Here is a 19253-nt window from a genome sequence, read left to right on the forward strand (position 1 = left end):
TGTCAGGGCCCTAAAAATATATATATATATATATATATATATATATAGTTAGGACGGCTGGTGTCAGAAAGTCTGACTTGCTGTTTATATTGTATGCACCCAACAAGCTGGGTGCTCCTGCTTCTAAGCAGTCTATTGCACGCTAGATTTGTAGTACAATTCAGCTTGCACATTCTGTGGCAGGCCTGCCACAGCCGAAATATGTAGATGCCCATTCCACAAGGAAGGTGGCCTCATCCTGGGCGGCTGCCCGAGGAGTCTCGGCATTATAACTTTGCCGAGCAGCTACGTGGTCAGGGGAGAACACGTTTGTAAAATTTTACAAATTTGATACTCTGGCTAAAGAGGACCTGGAGTTCTCTCATTCGGTGCTGCAGAGTCATCCGCACTCTCCCGCCCGTTTGGGAGCTTTGGTATAATCCCCATGGTCCTGACGGAGTCCCCAGCATCCACTAGGACGTTAGAGAAAATAAGATTTTACTTACCGATAAATCTATTTCTCGTAGTCCGTAGTGGATGCTGGGCGCCCATCCCAAGTGCGGATTGTCTGCAATGTTTGTACATAGTTATTGTTACAAAAAATCGGGTTATTACTATTGTTGTGAGCCATCTTTTTAGAGGCTACTTCGTGTTTTGTTATCATACTGTTAACTGGGTTCAGATCACAAGTTGTACGGTGTGATTGGTGTGGCTGGTATGAGTCTTACCCGGGATTCAAGATCCTTCCTTATTGTGTACGCTCGTCCGGGCACAGTACCTAACTGAAGCTTGGAGGAGGGTCATAGGGGGAGGAGCCAGTACACACCATGTGACCTAAAAGGCTTTTTAGATGTGCCCTGTCTCCTGCGGAGCCCGCTATTCCCCATGGTCCTGACGGAGTCCCCAGCATCCACTACGGACTACGAGAAATAGATTTATCGGTAAGTAAAATCTTATTTTTTTTTATCGAGATGATAAGACAGATGTATACTGCACGTTGTTGTACATATGTTCTGCAGTAGGGGAATTCAACAGACAATACAGCCAGCCGCTGTGGAACTACTCATCCCAGCATGCCTTGCCACAGTTTTGCTATTAGAGCATGCTCAAACTCTGGCAGGGCATGCTGGGATGTGCTGTTCCACAGCAGCTGTAGGGCCGCGTGTTGAATACCCCTGTTCTAGAGTTTCAATTCATTAGAGAAAATGACCTGTATAACCATATATACATGGTGAACAAATTATGCTTTAGGGATGTCCATGGGTGTGGCAAAGGGCAATCCACAATATAAAAATGAGCGCAACCAATACAAGTGATTTGTTTCATAGTTGTAATATTGAAGAGCAGTTCATTTTAATTGATAAGTCAAAAGTTTCGTTTTATATTAAGTTTCATGATTGCTCATACAATGATAGATGTTGATTATAATGTTGCTTTCTCTAAGTGGGGGACATTGGGACCATGGGGTATAGAGGAGCTAATAGGAGCATGGGCAAAGTCTGACCTCCATGTTTCTTAATCTGGAAGGAGCCACGTTTAGGATGTGCAGATGAGCTATGTGCACTATGGAAACAGGCCTCTAGAGGAAGGTACCAGTCACTGCAACCATGGGTAGATACTGTGAGTCCCGTACTGCAGGTACCATCATGGCAGACAACAGTTCAGCATGTAGACCATGCTCTGGTGGCTTGGTGGCCTGTTATTGCTCCTCTCTAGCAAAGAAAAGACTTAAGTTGTGGGTTGTATGTCTGCAAACGAGGGATTGCATGGTGTAGTGGGTGCAGAATCTCCGGGCTACGGGTCAGGTGAGCTGCGGTCTGCTAAAACAGCTACTGACTGAGCAGTAATACAAAACTGCTATGTACCTGCATAATGAAGGTGATGGATTGTTTAGATTCTCCTCCTTGGACTCTCCTAGTGGAGAAGTTATAGGATTTATGTAATGTAACCTGTGGGGGTGTTTTGTATGTTGCAGCTTCACTTTTTCTATTTGGGTTGTGTACAGTGGTAACAATTACACGATACAAGAAAAGAAAATGTGAAAAAGTCTGTTTTCCTGTGCCATAAGAGGAGTAACGGTGTCCACATTTATCTATAGATTGCTACCATCTCTCCCGGAATGGCATCTTGTGAAAATACTTTAAACACTTTAAGATACGCAAACAGGTAATACTGTGAGTACTGAGCGCTATGTCATATCTCGCCAGCACAGCGTCTGATTTCTAACCCCCCTGTGTGCTATGGTACAGTAGGATCTGTAAAACAATTTAGAATTTCCTGTACATTTTATACATTTTGATTCAGAGATTGCTGTGAATATTAAAATTATATCTAATTAACATGAATTTCAAACACTAAATATATTGTCTATTCCATAATACCCTTCTGTTCTCCCTTAAGTCCCCCTGAACACCGTCATGTAATATGCTCCTTTATCACGCTACGCTCAGGGGCAAGGCCTAATGGTATGATGTCCGCAGCTGGGTAATGATAGGGTGCAGATATGCGAAACAAAGCCCTGACCCCTCTGTTTGCTCCTGTACACAGAGGAAACAGAACTCACTATGTGGTGTAAGCCTTGGAGAGCGATAAAGTGAACAGAGATTATGGGGTATATATACTAAGCCTTGGAGAGAGATAAAGTACCAGCCAATCGGCTCCTAACTGCCATGTTACAGGCTGTGGGGCAGATGTATTTAGCCTGGAGTAGTGATAAAGCTGTGATAAGTGCAAGGTGATAATGCACCAGCCAGTCAGCTCCAATGTGTAAATTGACAGTTAGGAGCTGATTGGCTGGTGCCTTTATCACCTTCCACTTATCACTGCTTTATGACTTTTCCAGGCTTAATACATCTGCCCCTGTGTGTGAAAAATGACTGAAGCTGTTGAGTTGGTACTTTATTTCCGTCCACTTTATTCTCAATCCAATGCTTAGCACATAAGGTGTCATTCCGACCCGATCACTCGCTGCAGTTTGTCGCAGCACAGCGATCGGGTAGGAACTGAGCATGCGCCGGCGCCGCAGTGCAGTCATTGTTGCCTAGCGATCGCCTCTGAGACAGAGGCGGTCGCTGGGCGGGAGGGGGCTGGACGCCGCCGTTATGCCGCTGTTTAGGGGGCGCGGTCCGGCCAACGTAGGCCTGGCCGGACCATTGGGGGAACGGGCCGCGGCGGCTGCGTGACGTCTCACGCTGCGGCCAGCGACAAACAACTCCCGGCCAGCCGCAGGAGCTGCGCTGACAGGGAGTTACTCCAGAAATACAAAAGCATGCTTTTGTATTTGTGCGGGGGTGGGGCGGCACTGACATGCGGGGCAGACTAGCCCTGTGCTGGGCGTCCGCCGCATGTCAGGGAAGATGAACGTAGCTGTGCTAAATGTAGCACAGCTACGATCAACTCGTAATGACCCCCATAGACCCCTAAATCTCTCAGTTCTCCATAATTAAGATAGACTGAATGGCTTTCATGCAAAAATCATCACATAGATTATTTAGACACTCTTATTTCTGTTATTTAAGATCGTATATTCTTATCTAGAATATATAACTCGCTAAACTGTTGAGGTGATTTCCAAAAACCATGTGGAGATGTTGTGCTTAAGTGCATAGATTTCTACCAAATTGCATCGCTTTGCGACATAATGCAGCAGTGTGAATGTAGAAGTTTGCTTATTTCTAAAGAGTGAGGTATGTTTCAGGAGAAAAGCTGATTAATTGATCTACATGAAAGATTGCACGATTTGCAGTGCTCGTCATAAATTAGAACTGCCGTGTCAGTAATGAGCGCCTTCGTGCGTCTCTTGCAGGAGTCATTTGCATGTACTGCCACCAATAATGCAAAGTGTTAATAAACAGGATTTAATAGTTCTGCTGCCTGTAAATGTAAATATATGCAAATTAGCTTTGTATTCCTAACACTTTGACATGGCAAAATAAAAGCCATTACAGAATAACGTGATTGCCTTGTGTGAGCCTGACAGAGAGTTTGCTATGAGAAATCGGTACAAGATAAGTGAATGGAAATGGTGTTTGTTCTCAGTTACCTGTCAGATGAAAGGATCTTCGCTGTTGAAAGATGTCCGTCTGCCTGTGCTGCTTCATTACAGTAGCCTGACTTCTGCTCGCACCTCTACGGCCTGCAGCAGCACTCTGCAACAGAGATGCAGTTCACAAGTAATTGAGGGGCAGATTTATTAAGCTCGGTGAAGTGATAAAGGACCAGCCAATCAGATCCTAACTGCCATATCACAGGCTGTGTTTGAAAAATGACAGTTAGGAGCTGACTGGCCGGTGCTTTATCCCCTTCCACTTTATCACTTCACCGAGCTTAATAAATCTACCCCTGAATCTGTGTCCATCTTAAATCACAATCTCTTTTGTTATCAGGGATCCACCACAGCTGTCCTGGTCAGTGCTTGTGGGGATTTGTGCATGCTAAGATTAGTTCTTTATTTTATGTTTTTGGATGTGTGCCCAAAGCACGAGGTAATGTGTAGGGAGTGATCACACCTACAGCTAGCTACGTTTTACCAGTGCTGTGTTCCATGTAATCACCACCAGATTTACTTTCGGACATACATGCCAAAACTGTGTTGCTCATTGGTATTTTGGATGGACACATCGAAAATATTCCTCATTTTTATTGCGGGACAAAGATCAATGACAAGTACAGAATATACAGATTTTATTTTACTTCCCACTCCGCCACATTATTATTATTTTTTTTAATGCCGAGTGTCAGGCAATTTTGATAGGTGTCAATACCGGCAGGGGGAGGCGAGCGCAACGAAGCCCCTTGCGGGCTGCGCTCGCCACAGGTTCTGTTCCCGCTCTATGGGTGTCGTGGATGCCCACGAGTGGAAATAGTCCTGGGCTTTCTGCGCACATACTGGCACCCTGGGATCCTGGTATCTGTACGCTGATCGCCGTCATCCCGATCGCCAGGATCACAACTACATCCCGTTAAAACAACTCTTAATTCAAGACAGGCACTTTCTGCAGTAACAAGGCAGCCGGCATTTTAACAAGCGTTACATGTTAGAACAAACAGATGTGACTATAAGGCAGAAAGGAGCTGGGGTGACAGCTCGGGGGGCTGTATGGCTCATTGCTAGCTTAAACCCAGTTAGCTAACATTACTATTTACAACGCTGAATCCCTTAAAGTGTAACCAGATTAATATCAAACTTGATTGTTATAGAAGTCCTACAGAAATATACAGTCATTAATCTTTTAGGGAGTCAACAGGAAGCCTTTCTCTATTTGTATATATGTGTGTATGATATAATAGGCTTCTGTATATTCATGATCTGTAAACTTGTGTCTTAATGTTGGTGTCCCTTTGCATTTCTCATGATAGCCCTCCCCTATCCCAATTAGCATTCATCTGTGTATGTGCAGTACTGCATATATTATATGTACTGAAATGTGGCTTATAAGCAGTCTGAGGCTGTCTGTGTGCAGGGCTGTTCTCTGTGACATGGAACCAGGCAGGAACCCAGAATAAATGACTGCTCCTGTCAGGCAAAGTGTATAGATCTTAGAAGATTGCTGATCTGCTAATTAAAATGGAACTAAAAATAACATTTTGTAAATGTCACCGTTCTCTGCACACTATTGCTTTGCACAATCCTTATTTAATTATGGGGCATATGTATTAAGGCTGGAGAGGTGATAAAGCAGTGATAAAGAAGTGATAAGTGGATGGTGGTAACGCACGAGACAATAAGCTCTTAATGGTCAGTTTTCAAACCCGTAATGATTGGCTGGTGCATTATCACCTTCCACTTATCACTGCGTTATCACTTCTCCAGGCTTAATACATCTGCCCCATAGTGTGGTGTGATTGTGATCTCTACCTACCTGTCTAAGGGTGGGCAACACTAAAATGTATTCTGTCCTTATCGTACCTTCCTTCATCTTTCTGCTGTGTCTCGGGGATCCAGAGTAAAGGAATTTGGGATTAGTCCGTCGGATATTCCCTTCTCTCAGGGTAGCGGAAGTCGCTCTGACCTCTCTCCTTCCTATGAGTATGATGATGACTTCTCCCCTACACTCACCAGGTCTTACCTGCATTTCTTTCTGTACCCCTGTGTTTTGTGGCCTGGACCTTTTATTGCTTTCCTTTTCGTCAGTTCCACATTATTTTGCATGGTTTTATAGTATATATTTGATAGCATGAATCTGCTTGTCATTTTCTTTTTATTGAAATTATTTTGTAACGGTCAGCCTTTACAGATTTCCTTGTTTCTCTTGGAGCCGTGGCTTTAGGATTTCTGTAGTCTTTGGAATGATAGTTGTAGGTACAGCTTAGGATGAGCTATAAGATTGTGAGACAAAGCTGTGGTACTGGAAAAATAACTTCTCTTTACCCATTGTCCTGGACTACGCCTACCATTCCCTGATTACTCTAAGGGTGTGTACACACGGTGAGATATTTTCTTTCGATTTTGACTATATTGTCAAAATCGCAAGGTGAAAGTCATCTTGCGATCCCAATTCGATCCCGATGCGTGGTCCCACCAGGTCGGCATCGCAAGAAAAGATAGACTGTGCAGGCAAGTCAATCCTTGCTAGATCGGTGTACTATCTAGTTCATCTCACATGTCAATGACCTCTCACATAAGCCAAAATCGTAAGCACACATAGTCCATATCTCAAGAAAAGTTAATCAAAATCTGTTCTATCTGGGATCCAGGGAGTTCAAGGAAAATCTCAAGTGAAAATCGGGCATAGCAAGGATCTCACCGTGTGTACACACCCTTACGTGGGTGTACACAGGAGATTGATCTTTGAGGTATCTGTGCACACTTATACGGACCGCAACATGAATGTTCATTGTGTGGTTTCTCCTGCAAAAGAAAGTAACACTTTTTGTCCTGTGATCCCTTTTGTTGCATTTGTTTAAGCCCCATCCAATTGCAGAGCCTTAAGGGGAACGAATAATGCTAATAATTAGTAGGAGCTTTACTTGGCGAGCTGATCATTTAAAACCAATATACTGTACCTCTCTAAATACCCCTTTCACATTGCACAAATAACCCGGTATCGACGCGGCATATTGCCGTGTCGAAACGGGTTAGTGTGCGATGTGAAAGCTCCTTTGCTGAATTAGCGGGTCGCCTGACCCGGTAATTCAACCCGGTAAAAAAGAAGGGTTATTACCGGGTTGAATACCGGGTCAGGCGCAGTGTGAATGGGAGCCGTTCCGATGCGACACGGCTCCCATTCACAGCATAGGGAGAGGCGGCGCAGGAGATGAGCTCATCTCCCAGCGCCTCCTCCGCTGCTGCTTCGCCCCCCCGCTGCTATGGCAACCGACCCGGTATATTGCCGGGTCGGAAAGCCAGCAAAGGAGCGCAAATGCCGGATCCCACCCGTTAAGGACACGTTTCTCTTACCGGGTGGGATCCGGCATTTGCGATCTGAAAGCAGCATTAGAGTTAGGATGACCCATTTCTCCTACGTAATACCATGGTAGGAAACACTCATGCTTTTCTGCGGATGGTAACTGACAAAGCGTGCTGGGAGTTGCAGTTCTGTAACATTTGTAGAGCTACAGATAAGCCAAGTCTGTATAAATGCAGGGGTGTTAGAGATGTTCTGTATATGATTGGCATGTGAGCAGATTATTTTAAATGATCCTTCATGTCCTGATCGAAAGACCTGGGATATACTGCCTGTTCACCGGCCTTATAGCAATATACTTCTATGTGATTATTCCAATTTGTATTTGTTTTGCCACAAGGAGATCTGTACAGCTGACATTATACATTCACATTGTTTTAGTGACGTATGTATTTTTTTTTTTATTATTGTTATTCTGCATAAGATTAGGTCTGATGGTTACATGTAACTGTTCCTCCTTCCAGAGTTAAAGAACTGACCGTAGATCCCAGTGCTGCTGGAGACCTCCGCCCAATGTTGCATCATGCGCCTAATCAGCTTGATGACTTGGAGTCGCTGTGGGGAGTGGGCAGCTCTCCTCAGAGAGATGACCTCAAACTGTTATGTGAACAAAATGTGGGTGGATGCCTATATTACACTGCTTGTTTTGCTGTGTGCTGTTAGTAATGTGCATAACTCTTCACGTTCTGCCAAGACTGTTTCTTAGTAAAAATATATTTGTTCTGCATGTAACTCGTACAACGACCGGGTCTGACCTAACTACAGTCATTTGTATTATGAAGGCAAGACACAGCCAAGTGTAAATGAAGGAAGCAGCGTGTTTTGCATTTAACATGATTGCTGCATTGATTGTTTGTGATAAACATTCATAGTGTGCACTACCTCTTAGTAATACCCCTTTCACATCGCCAAAATAACCCGGTAAATTGTTGGGTCAACACGGGTGGAGGTGCGATGTGAAAGAGCCAGGTTGAGCAACCCGGCATTTCAACCCAGTAAAAAGGAGGAAAAGAAACTGTTAAAGGATAGGGCAACCCTTGCGGCTATATTCAGAGGATTCACTATACAGTTTGCACTCTTATCATTCTCCCTTCTATATGGCATTTAGGAGGAAGAAGTTTCTCCGCAGCTCTTCACGTTTCATGAAGCAGTGTCACAAATGGTGGAGATGGAGGAACAGGTAGTAGAAGACCACAGAGCTGTGTTTCAGGTAAAGCATTTCTTTGTATCATTGTATAATAATAATAATAATAATAATAAATACATTGCTATAGATAGGACATCCTGTTTGTATTTGTTTAATTAGAACTAATTCTTGTACTCTTCTCAGCATTTGTTAGGAACAGTTATGAATAACCTGTCACCTATTGTAAGTAATAGTCTTGTCAGTGTCTTATTTCTGTATTATGTAGGTATAGGGCTCTGTTTGAGTGCAGTTTAGCAGCTACTAGTAAACGTCTGGTTTTTGTAATTAACAGTATCTTATTAGATAAGCCATTATGTATTTTGTCAGCTGTTAAGATGTCATCTTTCTTTGGAATCTATTATTCTTGCAATTTGTTTCTAAGACATACTTTATAAAGATTACACTGTATGACTGCTGGCCTTGTCTAATATTGAAGTGGTTTTGTTCTGCACAGGAGTCTATAAGGTGGCTTGAAGATGAGAAAGCTCTATTAGAGATGACTGAAGAGGTGGACTATGATGTGGACACCTACGCTACACAGCTTGAATTAATCCTGGATCAGAAAATTGACATCCTGACTGAATTACGTGGTATGTACATTACTGCTTTACAGTTATTAGGAACCGAGGAACAAATGCAGCCTTCTCACCCATGAGAATTCTTTTTTACCACCATAAAACTGTGTTCATTCACTATGTCAACATCCGCATGATATGATGTCGGCATGGTTAAAATGTTGACATCTGGAAAATGTCAACATGGACAAAATGTTGACATGTCAACATAGTGAAACTGTCGACATCCGGGTTAGATGTGAACATTGTGAGCATGCAACATTATGGTAGCATTGACATGTTCAGGTGTATCTTGTTGATTTAACAGTACCAGTCGACATCATGTAGTCAACATACCTTATAGCGACTTTTTGACCGTTGATATAACATGTATTTCTCTGACGTCCTAGTGGATGCTGGGAACTCCGTAAGGACCATGGGGAATAGCGGGCTCCGAAGTAGGCTGGGCACTCTAGAAAGATCTTAGACTACCTGGTGTGCACTGGCTCCTCCCACTATGACCCTCCTCCAAGCCTCAGTTAGATTTCGTGCCCGGCCGAGGTTGGATGCACACTAGGGGCTCTCCTGAGCTCTTAGAAAGTTATAGTCTTAGAATTTGTTCTTTTCAGTGAGACCTGCTGGCAACAGGCTCACTGCAGCGAGGGACTAAGGGGAGAAGAAGCGAACTCGCCTGCTTGCAGCCGGATTGGGCTTCTTAGGCTACTGGACACCATTAGCTCCAGAGGGATCGACCGCAGGCCCAGCCTTGATGTTCGGTCCCGGAGCCGCGCCGCCGTCCCCCTTACAGAGCCAGAAGCAAGAAGATGGTCCGGAAAATCGGCGGCATGAAGACATCCTGTCTTCACCAAGGTAGCGCACAGCACTGCAGCTGTGCGCCATTGCTCCTCATACACACTTCACACTCCGGTCACTGAGGGTGCAGGGCGCTGGGGGGGGCGCCCTGAGGCAGCAATAAAAACACCTTGGCTGGCTAAAATACCTCAATATATAGCCCCTGGGGCTATATATGAGGTAAATACCCCTGCCAGAATCCCATAAAAAGCGGGAGAATACGCCGCGAAAAAGGGGCGGAGCCTATCTCCTCAGCACACTGGCGCCATTTTTCCCTCACAGCTCGGCTGGAAGGAAGCTCCCTGGCTCTTCCCTGCAATTCTACAGTACAGTAAGAGGGAAAAGAGAGGGGGGGGGCATTAAAATTGGCACTGTATACAGTATATTATATTGAAAAGCAGCTATTAGGGACATAATTCAGTTAGTCCCTGTATATATATAGCGCTCTGGTGTGTGCTGGCATACTTTTACTCTGTCCCCCCAAAGGGCTTTTGTGGGTCCTGTCCTCTGTTGGAGCATTCCCTGTGTGTGTGGAGTGTGTCGGTACGGCTGTGTCGACATGTTTGAGGAGGATAATGATGTGGAGGGGGAGCAGATGCCTTTAGCAGGGATGTCACCCCCTGGGGGTCAGACACCTGAGTGGATGGTATTATGGCAGGAAATGAGTGCACGTATAGACTCCTTACATAAAAAATTTGACGACATGCCGACTGTGGGACAGCCGAGTCTTCAGCTCGTGCCTGTCCAGGTGTCTCAAAAGTCATCAGGGGCTCTGAAACGCCCGCTATCTCAGGTGGCACAAGTAGATGTCGACACGGATACTGACACCAGTGTCGACGACGATGAGTCAAATTTAATGCCCGTTAAGGCCATTCACTGCATGATTGAGGCAATGAAAGAGATGTTAAATATTTCTGATTTACATCCAGGTACCACAAAAAAGGGTATTATGTTTGGGGAGAAAAAACTACCTGTAGTTTTTCCCCCGTCAGATGAATTAAATTAAGTGTGTGAAGAAGCGTGGGCTTCCCCTGATAAGAAATTGGTAATTCCTAGGAAGCTACTAATGGCGTTCCCTTTCCCGCCAGAGGATAGGTTACGTTGGGAAACACCCCCGAGGGTGGATAAAGCGCTCACACGTTTGTCTAAAAAGGTGGCACTACCGTCCCAGGATACGGCCGCCCTTAAGGAACCTGCTGATAGAAAGCAGGAGGCGATCCTGAAGTCTGTATATACACACTCAGGCATTATACTCAGACCAGCTATTGCGTCAGCATGGATGTGCAGTGCTGCCGCTGCGTGGTCAGATAAACTGTCAGAAAATATTGACACGTTAGACAGAGACACGATCCTGCTAACAATTGACCATATCAAAGACTCAGTCTTATACATGAGAGATGCACAGAGGGAAATCTGCCGGCTGGCATCTAAAGTAAGTGCATTATCCATCTCTGCTAGGAGATGCTTATGGACTCGCCAGTGGACTGGAGATGCAGATTCCAAAAGGCACATGGAAGTTTTGCCTTATAAAGGGGAGGAATTATTTGGGGATGGTCTCTCCGACCTAGTTTCCACAGCAACGTCTGGGAAGTCAGCATTTTTACCCCATGTCCCCTCACAGCCTAAGAAGGCGCCATTTTATCAGGTTCAGTCCTTTCGGTCCCAGAAAAACAAGCGGGGAAAAGGAGGGTCTTTTCTCTGACGTCCTAAGTGGATGCTGGGACTCCGTAAGGACCATGGGGAATAGCGGCTCCGCAGGAGACAGGGCACAAAAGTAAAGCTTTAGGATCAGGTGGTGTGCACTGGCTCCTCCCCCTATGACCCTCCTCCAAGCCTCAGTTAGATTTTTGTGCCCGAACGAGAAGGGTGCAGGCTAGGTGGCTCTCCTGAGCTGCTTAGAAGTAAAGTTTAAATAGGTTTTCTCTATCGTCCTAGTGGATGCTGGGGTTCCTGAAAGGACCATGGGGAATAGCGGCTCCGCAGGAGACAGGGCACAAAAGTAAAGCTTTCCGATCAGGTGGTGTGCACTGGCTCCTCCCCCTATGACCCTCCTCCAAGCCAGTTAGATTTTTGTGCCCGGCCGAGAAGGGTGCAATCTAGGTGGCTCTCCTAAAGAGCTGCTTAGAAAAGTTTAGCTTAGGTTTTTTATTTTACAGTGAGTCCTGCTGGCAACAGGATCACTGCAACGAGGGACTTAGGGGAGAAGAAGTGAACTCACCTGCGTGCAGGATGGATTGGCTTCTTGGCTACTGGACATCAGCTCCAGAGGGACGATCACAGGTACAGCCTGGATGGTCACCGGAGCCTTGCCGCCGGCCCCCTTGCAGATGCTGAAGTAAGAAGAGGTCCAGAATCGGCGGCAGAAGACTCCTCAGTCTTCTAAAGGTAGCGCACAGCACTGCAGCTGTGCGCCATTTTCCTCTCAGCACACTTCACACGGCAGTCACTGAGGGTGCAGGGCGCTGGGAGGGGGGCGCCCTGGGAGGCAAATGAATACCTATTTTGGCTAAAAATACCTCACATATAGCCTCCGGAGGCTATATGGAGATATTTAACCCCTGCCAGAATCCGTTAAGAGCGGGAGACGAGGCCGCCGAAAAAGGGGCGGGGCCTATCTCCTCAGCACACAGCGCCATTTTCCCTCACAGAAAGGCTGGAGGGAAGGCTCCCAGGCTCTCCCCTGCACTGCACTACAGAAACAGGGTTAAAACAGAGAGGGGGGGCACTAATTTGGCGTTAGAAATATATAAAAAAGATGCTATAAGGGAAAACACTTATATAAGGTTGTCCCTATATAATTATAGCGTTTTTGGTGTGTGCTGGTAAACTCTCTCCCTCTGTCTCTCCAAAGGGCTAGTGGGTCCTGTCCTCTATCAGAGCATTCCCTGTGTGTGTGCTGTGTGTCGGTACGTGTGTGTCGACATGTATGAGGACGATGTTGGTGAGGAGGCGGAGCAATTGCCTGTAATGGTGATGTCACTCTCTAGGGAGTCGACACCGGAATGGATGGCTTATTTAGGGAATTACGTGATAATGTCAACACGCTGCAAGGTCGGTTGACGACATGAGACGGCCGACAAACAATTAGTACCGGTCCAGACGTCTCAAAAACACCGTCAGGGGTTTTAAAACGCCCGTTTACTTTAGTCGGTCGACACAGACACAGACAGGGACACTGAATCCAGTGTCGACGGTGAATAAACAAACGTATTCCTTATTAGGGCCACACGTTAAAGGCAATGAAGGAGGTGTTTCATATTTCTGATACTACAAGTACCACAAAAGAGGGTATTATGTGGGATGTGAAAAAACTACCGTAGTTTTTCCTGAATCAGATAAATTAAATAAAGTGTGTGATGATGCGTGGGTTCCCCCCGATAGAAAATTATGGGCGGTATACCCTTTCCCGCCAGAAGTTAGGGCGCGTTGGGAAACACCCCTTAGGGTGGATAAGGCGCTCACACGCTTATCAAAACAAGTGGCGGTACCGTCTATAGATAGGGCCGTCCTCAAGGACCAGCTGACAGGAGGCTGGAAAATATCATAAAAAGTATATACACACATACTGGTGTTATACTGCGACCAGCGATCGCCTCAGCCTGGATGTGCAGAGCTGGGGTGGCTTGGTCGGATTCCCTGACTAAAAATATTGATACCCTTGACAGGGACAGTATTTTATTGACTATAGAGCATTTAAAGGATGCATTTCTATATATGCGAGATGCACAGAGGGATATTTGCACTCTGGCATCAAGAGTAAATGCGATGTCCATATCTGCCAGAAGATGTTATGGACACGACAGTGGTCAGGTGATGCAGATTCCAAACGGCACAAAGGTGTATTGCCGTATAAAGGAAGAGGAGTTATTTGGGGTCGGTCCATCGGACCTGGTGGCCACGGCAACTGCTGGAAAATCCGCCGTTTTTACCCTAAGTCACATCTCTGCAGAAAAAGACACCGTCTTTTCAGCCTCAGTCCTTTCGTCCCTATAAGATCATATCTGCCCAGGGATAGAGGAAAGGGAAGAAGACTGCAGCAGGCAGCCCATTCCCAGGAACAGAAGCGTTCCACCGCTTCTGACAAGTTCTCAGCATGGCGCTGAGACCGTATAGGACCCCTGGATCCTACAAGTAGTATCCCAGGGGTACAGATTGGAATGTCGAGACGTTTCCCCTTCGCAGGCTCCTGTAGTCTGCTTTACCAAGGTCTCCCTCCGACAAGGAGGCAGTATGGGAAAAAATTCACAAGCTGTATTCCCAGCAGGTGATAATTAAATTACCCCTCCTACTACAAGAAAAGGGGTATTATTCCACACTATATTGTGGTACTGAAGCCAGAAGGCTAGGTGAGACTTATTCTAAAAAAATTTTTGAACACTTACAAAGGTTCAAATCAAGATGGAGTCACTCAGAGCAGTGATAACGAACCAGGAAGAAGGGGACTATATAGTGTCCCGGGACATCAGGGATGCTTACCTCTATGTCCCAAATTTGCCCTTCTCACTAAGGGTACCTCAGGTTCGTGGTGCAGAACTGTCACTATCAGTTTCAGACGCTGCTGTTTGGATTGTCCACGGCACCCCGGGTCTTTACCAAGGTAATGGCCGAAATGATGATTCTTCTTCGAAGAAAAGGCGTCTTAATTATCCCTTACTTGGACGATCTCCTGATAAGGGCATAGTCCAGGGAACAGTTGGAGGTCGGAGTAGCACTATCTCGGATACTGCTACAACAGCACGGGTGGATTCTAAATATTCCAAAATCGCAGCTGATCCCGACGACACGTCTGCTGTGCCTAGGGATGATTCTGGACACAGTCCAGAAAAAGGTGTTTCTCCCGGAAGAGAAAGCCAGGGAGTTATCCGAGCTAGTCAGGAACCTCCTAAAAACAGTGCATCATTGCACAAGGGTCCTGGTAAAAATGGTGGCTTCCTACGAAGCAATTCCATTCGGCAGATTTCACGCAAGAACTTTTCAGTGGGATCTGCTGGACAAATGGTCCGGATCGCATCTTCAGATGCATCAGCGGATAACCCTATATCCAAGGACAAGGGTGTCTCTCCTGTGGTGGTTATAGAGTGCTCATCTTCTAGAGGGCCGCAGATTCGGCATTCAGGATTGGATGCTGGTGACCACGGAGCCCAGCCCGAGAGGCTGGGGAGCAGTCACACAAGGAAAAAATTTCCAGGGAGTGTGATCAAGTCTGGAGACTTTTCTCCACATAAATATACTGGAGCTAAGGGTAAATTTATAATGCTCTAAGCTTAGCAAGACCTCTGCTTCAAGGTCAGCCGGTATTGATCCAGTGGGAAAAACATCACGGCAGTCGCCCACGTAAACAGACAGGGCGACACAAGAAGCAGGAGGGCAATGGCAAAAACTGCAAGGACTTTTCGCTGGGCGGAAAATCATGTGATAGCACTGTCAGCAGTGTTTCATCCCGGGAATGGAAACTGGGAAGCAGACTTCCTCAGCAGGCACGACCTCCACCCGGGAGAGTGGAAACTTCATCGGGAAGTTTTTTCCACATGATTGTAAACCGTTGGGAAATACCAAAGGTGGACATGATGGCGTCCCGTCTGAACAAAAAACGGGACAGGTATTGCGCCAGGTCAAGAGACCCTCAGGCAATAGCTGTGGACGTTCTGGTAACACCGTGGGTGTACCAGTCGGTGTATGTGTTCCCTCCTCTGCTTCTCATACCTAAGGTGCTGAGAATTATAAGACGTAGAGGAGTAAGAACTATACTCATGGCTCCGGATTGGCCAAGAAGGACTTGGTACCCGGAACTTCAAGAGATGCTTACAGAGGTCTTATGGCCTCTGCCGCTAAGAAGGGACTTGCTTCAGCAAGTACCATGTCTGTTCCAAGACTTACCGCAGCTGCGTTTGTCGGCATGGCGGTGGAAAGCCGGATCCTAAGGGAAAAAGGCATTCCGGAAGAGGTCATTCCTACCCTGGTCAAAGCCAGAAAGGAGGTGACCGCACAACATTATCACCACATGTGGCGAAAATATGTTGCGTGGTGTGAGGCCAGGAAGGCCCCACAAAGAAATTTCAACTCGGTCGTTTCCTGCATTTCCTGCAAACAGGAGTGTCTATGGGCCTCAAATTGGGGTCCATTAAGGTTCAAATTTCGGCCCTGTCGATTTTCTTCCAGAAAGAATTGGCTTCAGTTCCTGAAGTCCAGAAGTTTGTCAAGGGAGTATTGCATATACAACCCCCTTTTGTGCCTCCAGTGGCACTGTGGGATCTCAAAGTAGTTCTGGGATTCCTCAAATCACATTGGTTTAAAACCAGTCAAATCTGTGGATTTGAAGCATCTCACATGAAAAGTGACCATGCTCTTGGCCCTGGCCTGGACCAGGCGAGTGTCAAATTGGTGGTTTTTTCTCAAAAAAGCCCATATCTGTTTGTCCATTCGGACAGGGCAGAGCTGCGGACTCGTCCCCAGTTCTCTCCCTAAGGTGGTGTCAGTGTTTCACCTGAACCAGCTTATTGTGGTGCCTTGCACCTACTAGGGACTTGGAGGACTCCAAGTTGCTAGATGTTGTCAGGGCCCTGAAAATATGTTCCAGGACGGCTGGAGTCAGGAAAACTGACTTGCTGTTATCCTGTATGCACCCAACAAACTGGGTGCTCTTGCTTCTAAGCAGACTATTGCTAGTTGGATGTGTAATACAATTCAGCTTGCACATTCTGTGGCAGGCCTGCCACAGCCAAAATATGTAAATGCCCATTCCACAAGGAAGGTGGGCTCATCTTGGGCGGCTGCCCGAGGGGTCTCGGCTTTACAACTTTGCCGAGCAGCTACTTGGTCAGGGGCAAACACGTTTGCTAAATTCTACAAATTTGATACCCTGGCTAAGGAGGACCTGGAGTTCTCTCATTCGGTGCTGCAGAGTCATCCGCACTCTCCCGCCCGTTTGGGAGCTTTGGTATAATCCCCATGGTCCTTTCAGGAACCCCAGCATCCACTAGGACGATAGAGAAAATAAGAATTTACTTACCGATAATTCTATTTCTCGGAGTCCGTAGTGGATGCTGGGCGCCCATCCCAAGTGCGGATTATCTGCAATACTTGTACATAGTTACAAAAATCGGGTTATTATTGTTGTGAGCCATCTTTTCAGAGGCTCCGCTGTTATCATACTGTTAACTGGGTTTAGATCACAAGTTGTACGGTGTGATTGGTGTGGCTGGTATGAGTCTTACCCGGGATTCAAAATTCCTCCCTTATTGTGTACGCTCGTCCGGGCACAGTACCTAACTGGCTTGGAGGAGGGTCATAGGGGGAGGAGCCAGTGCACACCACCTGATCGGAAAGCTTTACTTTTGTGCCCTGTCTCCTGCGGAGCCGCTATTCCCCATGGTCCTTTCAGGAACCCCAGCATCCACTACGGACTCCGAGAAATAGAATTATCGGTAAGTAAATTCTTATTTTTTATTTTCAGTGAGACCTGCTGGCAACAGGCTCACTGCATCGAGGGACTAAGGGGAGAAGAAGCGAACTCACCTGCGTGCAGAGTGGATTGGGCTTCTTGGCTACTGGACATTAGCTCCAGAGGGACGATCACAGGTACAGCCTGGATGGGTCCCGGAGCCGCGCCGCCGGCCCCCTTACAGATGCTGAAGAGTGAAGAGGTCCAGAAATCGGCGGCAGAAGACGTTCCTGTCTTCATTAAGGTAGCGCACAGCACTGCAGCTGTGCGCCATTGCTCCCAGCACACTTCACACTGCGGTCACTGAGGGTGCAGGGCGCTGGGGGGGGCGCCCTGGGCAGCAATGTAAATACCTCCTATGGCAAAAAATACATCACATATAGCCCCTGGGCTATATGGATGTATTTAACCCCTGCCAGTTTTCCAGATAAAAGCGGGAGAAGAGCCCGCCGAGAAGGAGGCGGGGCCTATCTCCTCAGCACACGGCGCCATTTTCCCACACAGCTCCGCTGGTAGGAAGGCTCCCAAACTCTCCCCTGCACTGCACTACAGAAACAGGGTACAACAGAGAGGGGGGGGCACTTATTTGGCTAAAAATATATATAAGCAGCTATAAGGGATAGACACTTATTATAAGGTTGTCCCTATACAGTTTATAGCGCTTTGGTGTGTGCTGGCAAACTCTCCCTCTGTCTCCCCAAAGGGCTAGTGGGGTCCTGTCCTCTATCAGAGCATTCCCTGTGTGTGTGCTGTGTGTCGGTACGTTTGTGTCGACATGTATGAGGAGAAAAATGATGTGGAGACGGAGCAGATTGTCTGTAATAGTGATGTCACCCCCTAGGGGGTCGACACCTGAGTGGATGTACTGTTGAAAATTACGTGACAGTGTCAGCTCTGTATAAAAGACAGTGGTTGACATGAGACAGCCGGCTACTCAGCTTGTGCCTGTCCAAACGTCTCATAGGCCGTCAGGGGCTCTAAAGCGCCCGTTACCTCAGATGGCAGATACAGACGCCGACACGGATACTGACGCCAATAGGGCCACACGTTACATGATTGAGGCAAGGGAAAATGTTAACACATTTCTGATAATATGAGTACCACCAAAAAGGGGTATTATGTTTGGTGAGGAAAAACTACCTGTAGTTTTCCTGAATCTGAGAAATAAAATGATGATGCGTGGGTTTCCCCCGATAACAATTGATAATTTCTAAAAAGTTATTGGCAGTATACCTTTTCCCGCCAGAGGTTAGGGTGCGTTGGGAAACACCCCCTAGGGGTATAAGGCGCTCACACGCTTGTAAGAACAAGGGCTCTACCCTCTCCTGAGATGGCCGCCCTTAAGGATCCTGCTGATAGAAAGCAAGAGGGTATCCTAAAATGTATTTACACACATACTGGTGTTATACTGCGACCAGCAATCGCCTCAGCCTGGATGTGCAGTGCTGGGTTGGCGTGGTCGGATTCCCTGACTGGAAATATTGATATCCTAGATAAGGACAGTATATTATTGCCTATAGAGCATTTAAAATATATGCGAGATGCACAGCGGAATATTGCCGACTGGCATCAAGTATAAGTGCGTTGTCCAATTCTACCAGTAAAGTGGTCAGGTGAGGCGGATTCCAAACGGCATTTGGAAGTATTGCCTTAAAAAAGGGGACATTTGGGGTCGGTCTTTCAGACCTGGTGGCCACGGCAACAGCTGGGATATCCACGTTTGTACCCCAGGTCGCCTCTCAAAATAAGACACAGTATTATCAGGCGCAGTCCTTTGTTGGCAAGCGGACAAAAGGTTCCTCTTTTCTGCTCGTGACAGAGGGAGAGGAAAAAGG

The 19253-nt window shown here is 46.5% G+C and overlaps 1 protein-coding gene across 9 annotated transcripts in view; it reads left to right on the forward strand.

The window, feature by feature from the left end:
• Positions 1-19253, forward strand: part of KIF2A (kinesin family member 2A) — a 321884-nt gene that overhangs the window by 294030 nt on the left and 8601 nt on the right. For 5 of the 9 annotated variants that reach the window (XM_063962958.1, XM_063962975.1, XM_063962950.1 and 2 more), the window contains 5 exons: positions 2078-2145; positions 5924-6040; positions 7850-8000; positions 8494-8595; positions 9026-9161. In XM_063962958.1, coding sequence (XP_063819028.1) covers positions 2078-2145; positions 5924-6040; positions 7850-8000; positions 8494-8595; positions 9026-9161 — 574 coding nt within the window. The remainder of the gene's footprint in view (positions 1-2077; positions 2146-5923; positions 6041-7849; positions 8001-8493; positions 8596-9025; positions 9162-19253) is intronic. The other 4 variants (XM_063963004.1, XM_063962981.1, XM_063962996.1 and 1 more) reach the window with 1 other exon arrangement.

The sequence above is a fragment of the Pseudophryne corroboree genome, chromosome 1 (genome assembly GCF_028390025.1).
Source record: "Pseudophryne corroboree isolate aPseCor3 chromosome 1, aPseCor3.hap2, whole genome shotgun sequence".
NCBI classification, from domain to species: domain Eukaryota; kingdom Metazoa; phylum Chordata; class Amphibia; order Anura; family Myobatrachidae; genus Pseudophryne; species Pseudophryne corroboree.